At 42.7% G+C, this 16,693-nt stretch overlaps 1 protein-coding gene across 1 annotated transcript in view; it reads right to left on the minus strand.

Moving 5' to 3' along the window:
- Positions 1-16,693, minus strand: part of mfhas1 (multifunctional ROCO family signaling regulator 1) — a 31,137-nt gene that overhangs the window by 1,472 nt on the left and 12,972 nt on the right. The window contains exon 2 of the mRNA XM_077232938.1: positions 88-484. Coding sequence (XP_077089053.1) covers positions 354-484 — 131 coding nt within the window. The 3' untranslated portion in view covers positions 88-353. The remainder of the gene's footprint in view (positions 1-87; positions 485-16,693) is intronic.

The raw sequence follows: 16,693 nt of genomic DNA on the forward strand, positions 1-16,693 counted from the left end.
AGAAGAGAACATGTCTACAATGAGAAAAAAAAGATGAAGATCCAAAATATGATCCATCATTTTATATGTAGCTTCAAAATATTATACCTGTAATTATGTCCTGATATGATGATCTCCCATGACAAGCTTCCATTATAAACCTTCTTTGCACTTGTCGGGTATCCGGTGGTCCATCATCTCCCTCAGATGAGGAATGAAATGTAGAGGCAACAGGAAAGAGGGGTGTACGCTTTAGCACACACAAACACATATACTTCTGTGTGTGTACACGTGTGCATATAAGATGTTGGGGAAAGAGGTGCGGCGGTCTGTGGAAGCCTTTCACATGCAGGCAAGTGCAGGTGAAGTCAGTGTCATTTATGACTGGGGCTAACCACAGTTGGGGTTGGAGGGTAAACTAGTGCCACGTTGACCCGCTCCGAGCCGTTCTTGGGGCAGATGATCTCAGTAAGTCCCTCAGGTCGGGGCTGACTTAACAGCTCACCTATAAGGTCAAGAAAAAGACAAAATAGGCGATTTTACAGGGCTCCACCACATAAATAAAATGACTTTTCTAGATCCCAGATTACAAAATCGCTCAATAAATAATACTTTAATAGGTCTGATAGACCTAACATTTACTCCACACACACAGTAACAGTTCATTGTCCATTTAAAATCGAACGTAATACAAAATGAATCGGGAATTCATTTGTGAACTCGGTTCTGAACGACTCACTGATTGAGTGAGTCTGATTCAAAATGCTACCTCAAGAGGGACCTCAAGGCTAACTGGCTAATTAAAAAGAACAAGTTCATAAGAGTAGCCTACATAGGGGAATTGTTTTGACGATATAATAAACTTTTAAATACAGACCTACTGCGAGTTATAACAGTGGAATTTCAGGTGAAAAACTACATTACCCATGATTCTGTAAAAAAAAGAAAAAAAGAAAAGAAAACCAAGGCCCGCCCACTCCAATGAAGCCGAGCTTCCCTTTGCAGCACTAGAACCAAGGCCGAATTTAAAAAAAAAGCAGACAGACACTGTTTAGTGTTTAACTCTACTGCTTTCTGGAAACAATGTTGCACTTTCAACGGAGATAACAAAAAAATAACAACAACAAAAATTTTTGCCAATGGTGACTAGATTCAAATTTACTGCGGTGCTTTTATTGTTTGTCGCATTTGAGACCAACTGGAGCCCTCTTTGTGACATATATTATTTACATCATCAAGTATTATTTTTTCAAATACCAAATTTCAAGGAAATATCGAAATATAAGTAATGTAACATTTATTATAACATCAAAGGCTGTTCTAATGAACCTTTAAAATCTACCACAAGGCGGCGCTGTTTAACAAGCTTTTATCTGGGCATGAGGAAGAACTCTTGTGTCCAGTGAATCACCCTGCAAAAAACACAATGGCTTATAGATAGGGCTAAATATATTAAAGCTTTTTTATATTCATAATTTAAAATGTATCTTCTGAAGAACTAGTACCAGTTCCCATAATACTTCAGAAGCGCATCTGTATGCCTTTATAAGGTTGATTATGTCAGTTTATCTTCCAAAAGCAAACCCTGATGGTTTTGAGGTTCAACATCTTTTATTGTATACTGCACAAAAGCAAGTGTGCTAAATTCAGCTTAAGCAGCCTGAATTGATAGGAGAGTCGTCCATGTCTATAAATAGAGACTGTAATGAATGATTTCAGTGTGCTAGTCAGCAAGTCAATAAGCTAATAGCACACTTTCAGTACTTCAGGGGGATCAGACCAACCGCAGGAAGACAAAGCATTACATCATGTGTCAATCCAAGAGATTATAGACCACAGTCATCTGTACAGTGCCTCCATGTGACTTTTAAAGTTCACTCCATAAAACACACAGGTTGTGAGAAAAAAAGCATAAGAATTGTCATTTTGTGGTCCAAAATAAATAGAAGGGCATATGGCATTAGAAAAACAGGGTGAGTAAAAGATTACTTAATTTTCATTTTAGGGTGAACTATCCCTTTAAGAGTTTTTGGAGTATGTAGTGAAGGGGTGGATTGGAATCCACTGCTGTAATGATTGATTATAATTAAGGTATTAATCAATATTTTTCATTCTAAATATCAAATGAGTTGAATGACTTCTCAGGAGATTTTACTTTGTTATAAAAAGTTACCAGTGTGATCACTGAAATGTTCTTTTCATGTATTCTTTAATGTCAGAATTTGCTATCTGAATGCAGTAATTAACAGTGCTTGCTTATTCAGCCCGGATTCCAGAAATAAAATAGGGACTTGTTTTGTGTTTGAGAAAGGTCTTCAACGTGTTAAAACATAGGGATCTAGTTTAAGAAGCCATTTCTCAGTTAAAGCCTATAGGTATTTTCCATTTAGACTAAAGTATAGTTCTCCTTGAGAGAAAGAACGGATTATCTTGATGTTTTGAGAATACTCTGTTTATATAGTTAGAGCCTAGCCAAATCCAACGTTGGAAAAGCTGTGTGTCATGTGTGTGTGTGTGTTAGTCTTCTTGGTTACAGGTAAGGAACCACTGGCATTAATGGAGATTGACTGAGTTGTTGTTGGGACAGGCTGGTGCCCAGCATCCCAAATCTGCGACCTGGAAGGTCACGACGTGCCTAACTTCAGGGTCTGAGTGTCAGCTGCATAATCGATGGAGATATGCTTCAGTCTATCTGTATATGTGTGGAAAATTACTGTGTTTATCTATTTCTTAGCCAATGAGAATCATTCAACCTGTAAGCAATAACTTAGACCTTGGAAATGGTATAACTGCTGTGATCTTTGTAACTGTAAGCAGGCCGGCCTACGAACTCCTGTGTGAGTATTGAAGCTGACTTCTGCTGATGAAACTGCAAACTATCTTCAGCAAAACTTTTATTTTAATTTATTATAATTCTGACTCTGGGTCTTCATTCTTCTTATCTGGTTCTGGGTCTTTGAATGTAAATCCCCTTACAGTAGATTCCTTTATTTATGACCCGAGCACAGCTTTTATACAGTATCAAACCCCACAGAAGAACTATAAATAATCTGATGTGTATTAATGATATAATAATGCGCCAGCCACTAATATTTCCTTGATCTATCCTCACATCAGGTTTGATCTAGTTTTGACAATAGACTTGGCTTGAAAAATGGCTTGCAGTGAAACGTTTCCCACACCAACAGGGAAGCAAATTATGCCATTAAGCCATTTAAACGATGCAGCTTCCTGAGAAGTAATGTGCAATTAGCTAAAAAGATTAGACAAATGTGAAAATTTCCTGTGAAAACTCCTAGTTGTGTACTTTAACACGTAAAATAACTGCACATCATGGCATTGCATTATACATCCTCGTCACAGTGGCCTGACTGGTACACCACTTACGCCATTAGGCCTATTGATTTTCTGCTCTCCTCCATTCTAAATAAAGGAGGAATTTCCACTAGACTGAACTTGGTCACTCAGCAGAAAGATGAAGGCCAAAGCAAGTCTAACAGATAGAAACCAGATTTATTTGAGATTAACAAACAGTTAGCAGACAGTGATTGCCAAAGGTCTCATTGCTGGTTATACATGATGTGTTCACTGTAAACAGTGATTGTGAAATTACTCACCTGGAATAAAGGTGAGTGTTCTTGCTGATTCATGCACTAGTTATTATTATTACTTGCTCCTACTCTAGTCTGGGTCATAGTGCTGCTAATATGTGTCGGAACGCAGCCATTTCTGGCATTAAAATTTAAGAAACTTCTTTCTTGACTTTTGCCCTGAATAACATTTCCAGGTGTGTTTTTGCACTCGGGTCTGTTTGTTCCTCTGCCAGACTCTCCATTTCTGCATCACATACTTTTTGTTCTTGCTCTCTGAGGTGCATTATCAGATACTTAAAAGGTATACTGCAGCAAAAGCTTCACGTCAATACCACCGTACAACAATCCCCAGTAAATGGCTTGCGGGTTTATGGATAAAACACAAGAGCAATGAACCATGATGAGCTATCAAGGCCTGTGCGAAGAACAATGACTTTTACAGACAGTCTTATTGTAGCTGTACGCTCACAGAGACAGCAAAGAAAAGATGCTTCTTTATTCTTCCTTAAAGTCAGCAAGAAATTGAGTAAAGAAATCAATATTTTTCTTAATCAAGAATTTTCCAAATGCAAATTCTTGCTCTTAGTGCGCAATCAATATTAAAAAAAAAACGTTCCCTTCGTAGCACGAATCTTTATAAACCAGCTAAAAGATCCAATCAATTCACGATCCAATCAATAACCAATAAACAAACACCTTCAACCTTTCTCATATTACACTAGGAAATACATAAAATTGTGCAAAGTAAAATGGGATGCAAATGTCAGTTTAACTAGACTAACTAAAACGAAATAAAAATATGAGAGACTAATTTATGCTTGAGAATATTATGCTTTTTTATGTTATCTCATTTTTCTTATCTCTATTTTGCATCTGAGGAGCACACAATATACATGAAATGTTTTAAAACATCTCTAAATGATCAGCAGAAGTTCCTCTTCTTGATGAGAAGAGTTAATAAGTAATGAAAACAAGTCGGGTATATCAGTGGTCTTGGGGGTGGAGAGTCTGGAGACTGTTGGCCGCATAATTGCACCGTAGAGGTTTACCTAAGGAAGCCTAGGCCAAAATAAACCCCCCACCCCCATGAGCCATTAGACAGAGTTTTGAAGCTTTCTAAACATGGTTTACAGGTCATGTATCTGGTTAGCTATTTGAAGTCTGAGGATCGACTTTGCGGGCTTGAAGGTTTTTTAAAGTCCAAACATCCGGGCTGACAATGTTGTGACGTGAAGTTCAGGTCAGTTGACTCCATTCAGTCCACAATTATTACTTATTAATGAGAGCCAGGGTGCAGAATGACAGTAAATGGATTGATTCTACTTTCACTGCTTGAGAATGACACACATGAAACTTATAAAAAAAACTGTTTATCACTGCATGTAGCTATAGTTATAACAACCAATGAGATAGCTATGGAGGGTAATGTCAGCATACCACCACGAAGGACGTACTGCATCGAACAGGAGTAACTGTCGATGCAAGAGGAAGCTGTCAGAAAGGGATGTCCAGGTATTAACCGGGCTGTATACTAAAAACATAAAACCACACCTGCCCAACTCACTACAGAATTAAATGTGGACCTCGACTCTGCTGTTTCTAAATTTGATATTACATTGTGGGTGTAAATGAATAGGCTTGCTGGTAACCCAATGCACAGGACAATGGTGACATCAGAATAAAAATATACATGATCCTGAAGCTGAAAATACAGAATTATGTTAAAAGAATATGCTTGCACTCTGTCACTGGCTAGCTATATTTAAAATAATGTAGGCCACTTTTTACTGGTGACATAAGACATTTGACATTATCAGGACCCACAAATATTCCCCCATTGCATTAGTATACATTATATCCAACATCATATATAGTAGTTTAATGTAGTATTGACACAAACTATGAAAACTTGATTTTTTTTCCCCTCATAGAGTAATTTTTATTTTGGGTCAATTATACACAATATATATTGTCACTATCCACGATACATATTGTTGCATTTTTGCATTACGATATATATTGTCACGTGACAATATATTGTCACGACCCCAAATATAATATATATATATATATATATATACACACACAAAATTATAATTAACAGTAACAGGTGAAACAGCCACTCAACACCACGAGAGAGGCTACAGCTTTTCAATAATGAAATTGAGACCTAACTCTTTTACACACAATTCTCACAGTCATTAATGAGAGGTAAACCTGCCCAGTGCCTGGAGGGAGGGAGGACAAAAACTTGAACCTAGAGAGAATTTGTTACCTACACAATAAATCTCTAAACCCTGAATCTATAAACACATTTCCGTAAGGGCACACTGCAGTTTAAACATCCTGTACTCGCTGGGACAGGAAGCAGCAAAGAGAATGAAACAATGAGACACATCTCCATAACAAAGCCCACTGTTGCTACACTCACTCATGGCATGTCTAGCTTTCACTTCACTCCTACAGTCTATTACTCATACTTTAGATCTTGCATTCCGATGACACATTCTTCATCTTCTGTTTTCTGAGCACTACCATTTTCCATCAACAATTAGCCATAAACTATAACTAACTCTTAATAGCTAAAACAATATGACATAAAATAAATGTGATTTCTCAAATGAAAAAATTTAAATATTTGAGTCTGAAATTATGATTTTAAAGCCTATTTTGCACAATTAAACGTGTATGGTATAGACGGTATACTGGACGGTATAGATAAGCTGGTAATTATTTTATCACGTAATGGCAGATAACCAATAAATGGCCAATTATAAAACTCTATACTATTTTGTCTAAATAAATTACAAAGACAAAATTTTAGGTTAAAATTGTGAAAGAAAAGTTGGGAGGGAGCATGAAGAGTAATTTTCACACATGAATTGGTACATCTTAAATTCAATGAAAGTCTTAAGGGTTGTGCTGGAAGAGACTTTACAGAGTGCTTGACTCTTGCATTGTTAATACAAGATCTTGACCAAAAGTTGATGCCCCTCTTGATTGAAATAATTTTGTATTGACAATGCAAGTGAAGCACTCTTTAAAGTCTCCTCCAGCACATCCCAATGACTTTCAATGAATTTAAAGGCTGGCCTCAGAGGTGCCAATTCATGTGTGAAAAGTATTCTTCATGCTCCCTCCCAACCATTCTTTCACACTTTGAGCCTGATGAATCTTGACATTGTCATCCTGGAATATGGCCATGATGTGTTTTCCTGCATGACTATTTAAGAAATGAAAAGCTACAAACTCAATCAATTAGGGTTAGAAGAACTGTTGCCAAATATATAACATAATAAGCATTTGCCTTACAGCGACTTTTTAAATTAGGCCCCTATAAAAATTAATTATTTGATATACAATTGTCCATTATCAATAGTATGGTAGTGATATATCATGCATCCCTTAAAAAATAAAAATAAGGATGCAACTACTTTTATTAAGACCAAAGCTTTTAATAAGCTCTGTGTCTCTGTTATCTTGAAAAAGACACAAAACACATACAAAAGACAAAGGCTTGTCCAGCCCTCCAGTCGCATTCCAGATATTTTCTAAAGCCGTTTTATCTTTAACACATTCATGCTGTGACTCGCTCTGCGGCCCTTTGTGAAGTTTGAAATCTGGGTCAAAGACATCCTGGAATGCTTCATCTTTTTCCCGAGTGTCCAGAGGATGTGGATTCATAAAGGTACTGCCAAAATAAACTGCCTCCGGAATGAACAGCGTGTAGCTGACATAGCGCTTGTCATGCAGAAGTTCAGCTTGATTTATAGAATCATTCACAAAAAAAAACACTGTGATTATTCGTGAATTTTTGAACCTATATTTGATGCTCAGTGGGTTTTAAAACAAGGGAAAGCTGACAATGTGCTGCAACTGTCTTTCTGCACCACATATGGTGGTATATATCACTCATTTCTCACTGTTGGTAAACCGGGAACAGCAGGATGAGACTTGAGCAGCCACACAAGGCCAGCGACTCGGGCGGAGGATTATCGCTCTGAGTGATAAAGCACAAAGCGCCTCAGCGAGTGAATCAGGGTCATCCCCATGCACACACATATACACACATATACACACAGCTTATGTTGACACAGAAATAGACTTAGGTGATACTTAAAGGGATCGTGAGATGAGAAATCAAATTTGCCTTTATCTTTTGACATACAAAAGGTTTTTGAACCTTTAAAATATCCTGCAAGTTTCATAGCTTAAAATGCCTTCTTTGTTATGAACAAAGCATTTATTTAACCAAGCTCCAAAACCGCTCATTTTGACATTGGGTGACCTGTGCAAAAACATTTGCATATGACTGCCTCCGGAGAAAGACATCGAGGAACAGTTCTCTGGCGTCAAGTCGCTAAACAGTTGACATTTGCCTACATTGGATGTAAGTGTTGCATCGCGTTAAAAGCAAATAGAACCCATTATTTTCACGAACGTTGTCTACACTGGATACAGTATACAGGTGCAAGATCATTTTTTGACATACACAAATGGAAGAGTGAATGAACGTTAGCTTTGACTTGTCCGGTTTACACAGCTCTTCTGCATCTCTGTACAGACTTTAGAATGATCCCAGGTTCAGAAGCAGGTGGACGTTTTATTTAAATAGCGCCCTGGAAGGATAGTGCCAGCGGAGGATTCTATGTTTGTTTGGAGCATTTTATTTTGTAAACAAGGTACAGTGAGATGGAGAGTTCACAAAGAAACTTCTGGTGAAAGATGAAGCAGCTCTGACAGCAGCTGCATCATAATGCTTTGTCTGTAAATGACGGTTTTATGTGGAATGCTTTCAAAACACTTATGCGCGTGCAATAGCGTGTGGCCGTTGAAACTGTTTCCTATGCAATGGTGTTAGCCAGTGGCAGTTTACTGACAAGCCGCCCATTAAAAACAGATTACTTCAGACAGAGCTTTAGAATGAAGGTGGCAAAAAATAGTTTGTGTTATGTAATATGTTTTAAAAATAATAATAATATTAGAAAAATATATTATATTACTTATTAATTTTAATAATAATAGTTTCTTTTTACATTATGAGTGAACCGCATGGAACATATTACAAGGATTTTTTTAATGACCCCTTTAAGAACATGAAATCAGAATGAACAAAATCATCAGATCACAAAAGGAAGTTTCATCCAAACTTTATCTGAAACTACTTTTCTGCTTATTTAATCAAGACCTTGTGGGCAGGGAAAAATAAAAGAACTTGTGGGCAGCCCAATAAAAATAACAAATAAATTAAAACAGAATTATTTATATTCAAATTTAAATACATTGAAGTATTATTAAACAATTATATTACAGTCTACTTTTTATGGCCAAATCCTGATGGATAAAAATCAAGTCCTGCATTAGTTTTTGCTGAATACTCTGGGATGAATTGTCCGCTGAAGATAGCAGTGGTTATTTGATAGGTTTTGGATATATTGATATATGCATGGTTATAATCCTCTTCATCATTTGATGAATATCTATATAATATTCTATAGTAATAGACCCCAATAATACACACTGATGTAAACGCGTCATGCATTAATCGGCACTTGGCCAGAGTTTAACAGTCGTCTGGATTCAGATGTCTCAGTCAGTGCTGTGTGTCCAGATGAGATTTCCATGCTCTGCTAAAAAAGCCAAACGGCTGAGGTTACAAGTGAATCCCTTTTAAACACATGCTCAATGCTTTTAAGAAATCTGTCACTGAAGAGCCCTGAAATCAAAGGTCTGCTCATGTCCATGAAGAACCCAATGAATCTCTATTCTTCATATCTCTAAGAAGAACGACAGAGATTTATTGAAGTCAACAGATGAAACAGCAGACATAACCAGTTAGACACAATCATTAACTATAGGGTGATAACTTTGGCTACACATTTCTAACTTTCTAACACAAGTTAAAGGGATAGATTAACCTTACGTTCAAACTGCAGGCTATTTTTTGTGCTAATTGTGAACAGTTTTTTTCATTTCAGTGTGAACAGCACAAACCGCATGGAATCTGATTTTTTCGATTCTCTTCCCTATGTGGTGCTAAATCTGATACAGGTCATATTTTTTACAATGCGACCTCAGTCTGAACAGTCCTATCAGAATTCATGAGACTTTTACATCACTCTTGTCACAAATCTGGGCTGACGAAAGTCACTCCAAAGATTTTACATTCCAGTAGTTCTTTGGTCATTCGGTTATTATGAAAGACAACCATGACGGTAGTCAGTGGAAGGACAGCGAGGTCTAAGTATCATGGTGACAGCTCTATACAAGCAAAACTTAAGGGAAAACTAGAAGAAGAAAAAAACGATACTCGGTTACTTACGTAACCTCGGTTCTCTCTAGAGAGGGAACGAGTATTACGTAAGTTTAGCTTACGCTACGGGAAAGATTCATCTTCTCGAGATATTGAAGGCAAAAAATTATCCTTAATTTTGTATTCATTGTCAACGCAGTGCAGCAGCTAGCAGACCTAGAGCAGGCCATCTCGCGTGCTCATTGGCTGCCCTGCAGGCAACTGCTGCAGCCTACCAGTGAGCCCGGCGTGACGTCACGCCCAATGAGGGCGCCCGCGCCTTCACAGCATCACAGCCCGCCAGAATGGGCGTGGCTTGGCGTATAAAAGTAGGGGCTGTAGGCTGACTTCCCTGGTTTTTCGTCGACTGAAGCGAAGTCGCTCGTGGCGCGAGCACGGCCGGTTACGCAATACTCGTTCACTCTCAAGAGAGAACCGAGGTTACGTTAGTAACCGAGTATCGTTCTCTTACGAGAGGTTCTCTCGTATTGCGTAAGTTTAGCTTACGCTACGGGAACACTTTGTCAACGCCGTGCGCGCCAAGCATCCACCATGAGACCCCGAACTTTCAGGGGAACCCCATAAGTGGAAAAAATAAGGTGGCCAGCCATGCGGGCCATCACTTGTACATAAGCACACATAGGGAATACAGAGCAGCGCGCCGGTCTGTATAGGCACATGGCATATACCCTACTAGTGCAGCTCAACCAGGAGAGCTGAGTCACGTGAGAGTGATCTGAGCAGGAATATATGGGCAGAATACACCTCTCCTTCAAACTGACAAAAGTTTAGCCTGCAAGGCAGGAACTTCTAAGTTATAAAACCTGACAAATGTAGACGGAGAGCTCCAGCCCGCCGCTACACATATTTCATGGATAGAAATCTCACTGGACCACGCCCACGACGAGGCCACGCCTCTTGTGGAATGGGCCCTGATGCCCAGAGGGCATTGCAGACCTTTTGACGCGTAAGCAGCTGCTATAGCGTCCACTATCCATCTGGACAGGCTGTTTCGAGGAGGCGAGACCCTTGGTGCGCCCACCAAACGAAACAAAAAGCTGTTCTGAACGCCTGAAGGAGGCGGAGCGCGTAATGTAAAATCTCAGCGCCCTGACAGGGCAGAGGATATTCACCTCACTTTCACTGTCAGATGCTGGCAGAGCTGACTTGCGCTCTGAATGGAGTGCCCATCACTTTAGGAACGTAGCCATGTCTAGGTCTGAAGATGACTTTAGAGTCATTCGGCCCGAACTCAAGACACGACGTGCTGACAGACAGCGCATGCAGGTCCCCCACACGTTTTACTGACGACAGTGCAGTCAGAAAGACGGTTTCCAGTGATAGATATTTCAACCCCACGGAGTCTAGTGGTTCAAGTGGAAAGGCTTTCAGGGCCTCGAGGACCAATGAAAGATCCCACATAGGAACCGACGGGGGGCGCGGCAGGTTCATCCTTCAAGCTCCTCTAAGGAAGCGGATGACCAACTCATGTCTTCCCAGTGACTGGCCGTGCGTCGATTCTGTGAACACTGCCACGGCCGCCACGTATACTTTGAGCGTGGATGGGGACCTCTCCTTATCCAACAGCTCTTATAGCAAGGTGAGCAGATGCGCCACCCCGCATGTCCGTGGGTCCAGACCTCTGTCGGTCCACCATCCGGAGAACACCGACCATTTAGACGCGTAGAGCCTTCTCGTGGAAGGAGCTCTAGGCTGCGTGATCGTGTTCATCACTCCTTCTGGCAGGGCAACGAGTACCCGTTGATCAACCATGCGTGCAGAGACCAGCGCTCTGGATGGGGATGCCAGATCGCGCCGCGAGCCTGAGAGAGGAGATCTGCCCTCACCGGAATCGGCCACGGAGCTGTAAGTGACAGCCGTGCTAGTTCCGGGAACCAAATCTGATTCTCCCAACGCGGGGCTATGAGGAGCACCGAGTGGTGCGTTTCCCTGATTCTCTTGATCACCTGTGGTAACAGAGAGACCGGAGGGAAATCATATAGTGGGATGCTGGGCCAAACCTGGGCCAGCGCGTCCTCGTCCTTCGAGAAGAACGTCGGCCATTGAACGTTGTCTTTTGACGCAAATAGGTCGACTTCCGCTCTGCCGAATAGGCGCCACAGCTTCTGGACCGTTCGGGGGTGCAGGGGCCATTCCCCTGGGGGAACATTGTCCCTGGACAGTTTGTCTGGGCCATCGTTCAAATGGCCAGGCACATGCGCCGCCCTCAGCGAACGCAGGTGCATTTGAGACCAAATAAGGAGGCGTTCCGTCAGATTGCAGAGATTTTTGGATCTGACACGGCCCTGACGGTTTACATAGGATACCACAGACATGTTGTCCGAGCGGACAAAAACATGTTGGTCCTGTATGAACGGGAGGAATCGCTTCAGCGCGTTCTCGACCGCTATCATTTCCAGACAGTTTATGTCACTTCTCTTGGTCTGACCACTGGCCAAAGACCGGTCTGCCTTCGAACAGCGCGCCCCAACTCGAGTTGGACACGTCTGTCGAAATGACTTTCCGATAAGAGATGGTTCCCAACTAACCAGGGCTGCAGAGTCGCTATGCAAGTCTGAGTCACTCTGATTTTCTGGCCACCAGAAACCCAGGCTCGGCGGGACGCGCGAGCATTCAACCAGCGTTGGAGCGGGCGCATGCGCAGTAGGCCCAGCTGAAGCACCGCTGCAGCTGATGCCATACAGCCCAACATCCTCTAAAATGTTTTCAAAGGGAGAAAGCTGCCCTTCTGGAAAGATGCGGCTAGGTGGCGAACACGGCACGCGCGCTGTGTCGATAAACGAGCCGTCATGGTCACCGAGTCCAGTTCTATTCCTAAAAAGGAAATTGACTGGCTGGGCAGTAATGAGCTCTTGGTCCAGTTGACGGTGAGACCCAAGCTTTCCAAGTGACTGAGAAGCACTGTTCTGTGAGATAGCAGTTCTGTCTCTGACTGTGCCAATATCAACTAATCGTCCAGATAGTTCATTATTCGCAGCCCCTGACTTCTCAGCATGCACTTCGTAAATGTACGGGGTGCTAGGGACAGGCCGAACGGCAGGACGGTGTATTGATATACCTGACCGTCGAAGGCGAATCTAAAAAATTGCCTGTGACGGGGTATTATCTGAATCTGAAAATAGGCATCCTTCAGATCTAGAGAAATAAACCAGTCCCTCGGACGAACGTGCGCGAGGATTTTCCTGGTCGTAAGCATTTTGAACGGTCTTTTCGCAAGCACTTTGTTCAAATGTCTCAGATCTAGGATAGGTCTGAAGGCTCCGTCCTTCTTGGGTACGAGAAAATATCGGCTGTAAAAACCTGACTCGCTCAGAGAAGGCGGTACCTATTCTATAGTCCCTTTGCACAGCAGCTTTGCTATTTCTGCGTGAAGTAGGTGTGCTACTTCCGCATTCACTATCGTCACGGTCCGGGCTTGAAAGCGCGGGGGACGGCGAATGGATTGAAGTGTATAGCCCTGCTTTATTGTGCTCAGCACCCATTCTGAAACCCCGGCACGCGCGCTCTCGGTTCTGGGCAATGGCTGCTCGCTGAAAGACGAAACCGGCTGATTTATGTGAGATGTCCCAAATATAAGGGATGGGGAACATTCTTTTTTCAGTTTTTGATGCGCGAGCAGCGCTCCGGGCGGAAAAAGCTTCCTGTAAGCGTGAGTGTGTGTGTGCGGGCACGAGACTTACAAGTGTATTTGACGCCCCGATCATAATGGATGGGGAGCGTCTTATGAATGCCATGAATGGCGATGTGTCTGTTAGTAAGCGTGCGCGCTCATGAGCGGGAACGTAACTTACATTCTTAACCTGACATGTATGAGGCTGTTCTGGCCGTGTGACAGAGCGGGCAGAAAATAGGCGTGAGCACAGAGTTGTGGGCACGTTTCCTACATCTAGTACTCGAGCGGCATTTGCCAGCTTTATGAGAGTGGGCTCTGCGGGAGACACGGGGGGGTATCGTGTTTGTGTGTAAGGGTGAACACCGAGATGTGGGCACCTTTTCTACACTCAAGACACCAACGGCGTGAGCCGGATAACCAGACATTATACTCACTTGAGATTTCTCTGGGTCGCCGCGAGAACGGCGGATGTGTGCAGGCGAGAGGGTTGCATTACCGGCTCGTTGGCTGCCAAATACACCGCTGCAGTAGCCTTAACTAAGGGGACTGACAGGGCGAGACATTTCGACGGCGGCACGCAAGCCCGTCCGGGTCATGCAGAGAGCTCGAGAGGGCTCTGCATCACGCGCGAACGGGGACAGGAGGGTGGGGTAGCTCTCTTGTAACGTAAAGAGAGCTAGCCGCGTGCTCAATGGTCGAGCAGAACTGTATAAAAAATTCTTCTCTTACCACGCATCCAGTACGTCGCGTATGTTGATGCCCGTCCGGGTCATGCAGAGAGCTCGAGAGGGCTCTGCATGATGCGCGAACGGCGACGCGAGGGCGGGGTAGCTCTCTTGTAACGCAAAGAGAGCTAGCCGCGTGCTCGTTGGTCGAGCAGGACTGTATAAAAATATCTGCTCTTACCACGCATCGAGTACGTCGCGTATGTTGATGCCCATCCGGGTCATGCAGAGAGCTCGATAGGGCTCTGCATGACGCGCGAACGGGGACACGAGGGCGGGGTAGCTCTCTTGTAACGTAAAGAGAGCTAGCCGGGTGCTCGTTGGTCGAGCAGGACTGTATAAAAATTTCTGCTCTTACCACGCATCGAGTACGTCGCGTATGTTGATGCCCGTCCGGGTCATGCAGAGAGCTCGAGAGGGCTCTGCATGACGCGCGAACGGCGACGCGAGGGCGGGGTAGCTCTCTTGTAATGTAAAGAGAGCTAGCCGCGTGCTCGTTGGTCGAGCAGAACTGGGAACAGTGTTTGTATGAGGGCGCGCGCACTAGTAGTGGGCACGGGACCTACATGTGACACAGATGATGCCCGTCCGGGTCATGCAGAGAGCTCGAGAGGGCACTGCATGACGCGCGAAACGGGGGCGCGAGGGCGGGGAAACTCTCTTGTAACGTAAAGAGAGCTAGCCGCGCGGCGCTGTGGTTAAAGAGTTCGATTCGAGCCCACAGGGTCGACATCGGAAGTTCCTCGCAGTGCTCGCATCCTCCATCGAGAGGACGAGGCTGCGTGTTCCTGGCCCAGGCAGAGAACGCAGATGGGCGGTCTCCAACGCTGAGCGGCTCTGCACGAGCCATAGGAAGTGCGAGATATCTTGAAAAAGACGTCTCGCTGCTCTTTTAGGAAGTGTAGAACACAGAATACAGAGATAAAAGGATATGCCACCGGATAGCGTAGCTCGCACGGATGGCTGAAGGTGGCGAAGACGGCCGGCTTCCTCAGCGCTGTCCTAAGCTGGCTGTTTCGCTTGTTCGACGGCGGCGGTGGCTTCTCTCAGATCCAGCGATGCGAAGAGCTCGCTGAAGAGACAAAAAATCAGGGAAGACAGCCTACAGCCCCTACTTTTATACGCTAAGCCACGCCCATTCTGGCGGGCTGTGACGCTATGAAGGCGCGGGCGCCCTTCATTGGGCGTGACGTCACGCCGGGCTAACTGGTAGGCTCCAGCAGTTGCCCGCAGGGCAGCCAATGAGCACGCAAGATGGCCTGCTCTAGGTCTGCTAGCTGCTGCACTGCGTTGACAATGAATACAAAATTAAGGTTAATTTTTTGGCTTCAATATCTCGAGAAGATGAATCTTTCCCGTAGCGTAAGCTAAACTTACGCAATACGAGAGAACCTCTCGTAAGAGAACTTCTAATCTTTGTCTACGTCCTCCTTATCGTCTGTTCAAAGGTGCTTTCGTGGCACATCAGCTTATAAATAAACATGTAAACACTGATGTCAGTATCATCCATGCTTATGTCCAAATGACTCTGTGCTTATTGTTATTGTTCTTTTGTTTTTTAATGGAAAACAGAAAATCATACAGGTATGAACAACATTAGGGTGAGCAAATAATGACCTTAACATTAATAATCCCTTTAAAACACTCTTTAAATGTCATCATTTCTAAAACTGTATTAGATTCATCCACAAATAACATCTGCTTGAACCAAGGACCCAAATTGCTGACTGAAGCATAACAACTATTACTGACAAGGGAGACGCATCAAAACCAGCACCATCAGACTTCATTGCAGACAATAAATCATTACAAATCCATATCGCTCTTTCTCAGTAACATTACAAAAATCTGATTATAACACAACTGATTATTCACAGATCCAACCGAGTGAGTACTAAGGAGTACTAAACTTTTCTTCAGTTTTCTTGAATTCATCTATTCTCTTCTTCAAACACAAATTTGGTGTCTTTTTCATTTCATTCCAGATGTTTCTAATTCCTCTCTTTATTGTCCGTTTGCTATTTGTGAACCCCACACGGAGATGTCCATCAAAAGCTAACACAATGTCAAACAATATTGTGATCAAACATCAGGGCTTCATGTGTGCAGATCTCGATCAAGCCAGACGAAAATGAATAAAAAGAACCAGATTTGTTCTCACTCTATTACACACAATCCATCTAGGTTTCTAGTGCTCTGTGTTGTAGTCTTCTTGACGCCTTGTAGTCTCACCGCCCACTTAGACAAGACGAGACCATGAGTGACATTTAATACAAATGAACACAGTTTGTTTTACGTGCCATAAAATAGGTTTGAGTGGAAGTAAAATTACTGAAATTACATGATTACAAATATATTAAACTACTAAAATAAAACTGAAAATATATAATAAAAAAATTTAATAAATACTATAATATTATATAAATAATGCTAAAAGAACACTGGTCCCATTAAGGATGGGTGCCATTAA

The sequence above is a fragment of the Siphateles boraxobius genome, unplaced genomic scaffold (genome assembly GCF_051911475.1).
Source record: "Siphateles boraxobius isolate OS27281-9 unplaced genomic scaffold, OSU_SipBor_1 18, whole genome shotgun sequence".
NCBI lineage: Eukaryota > Metazoa > Chordata > Actinopteri > Cypriniformes > Leuciscidae > Siphateles > Siphateles boraxobius.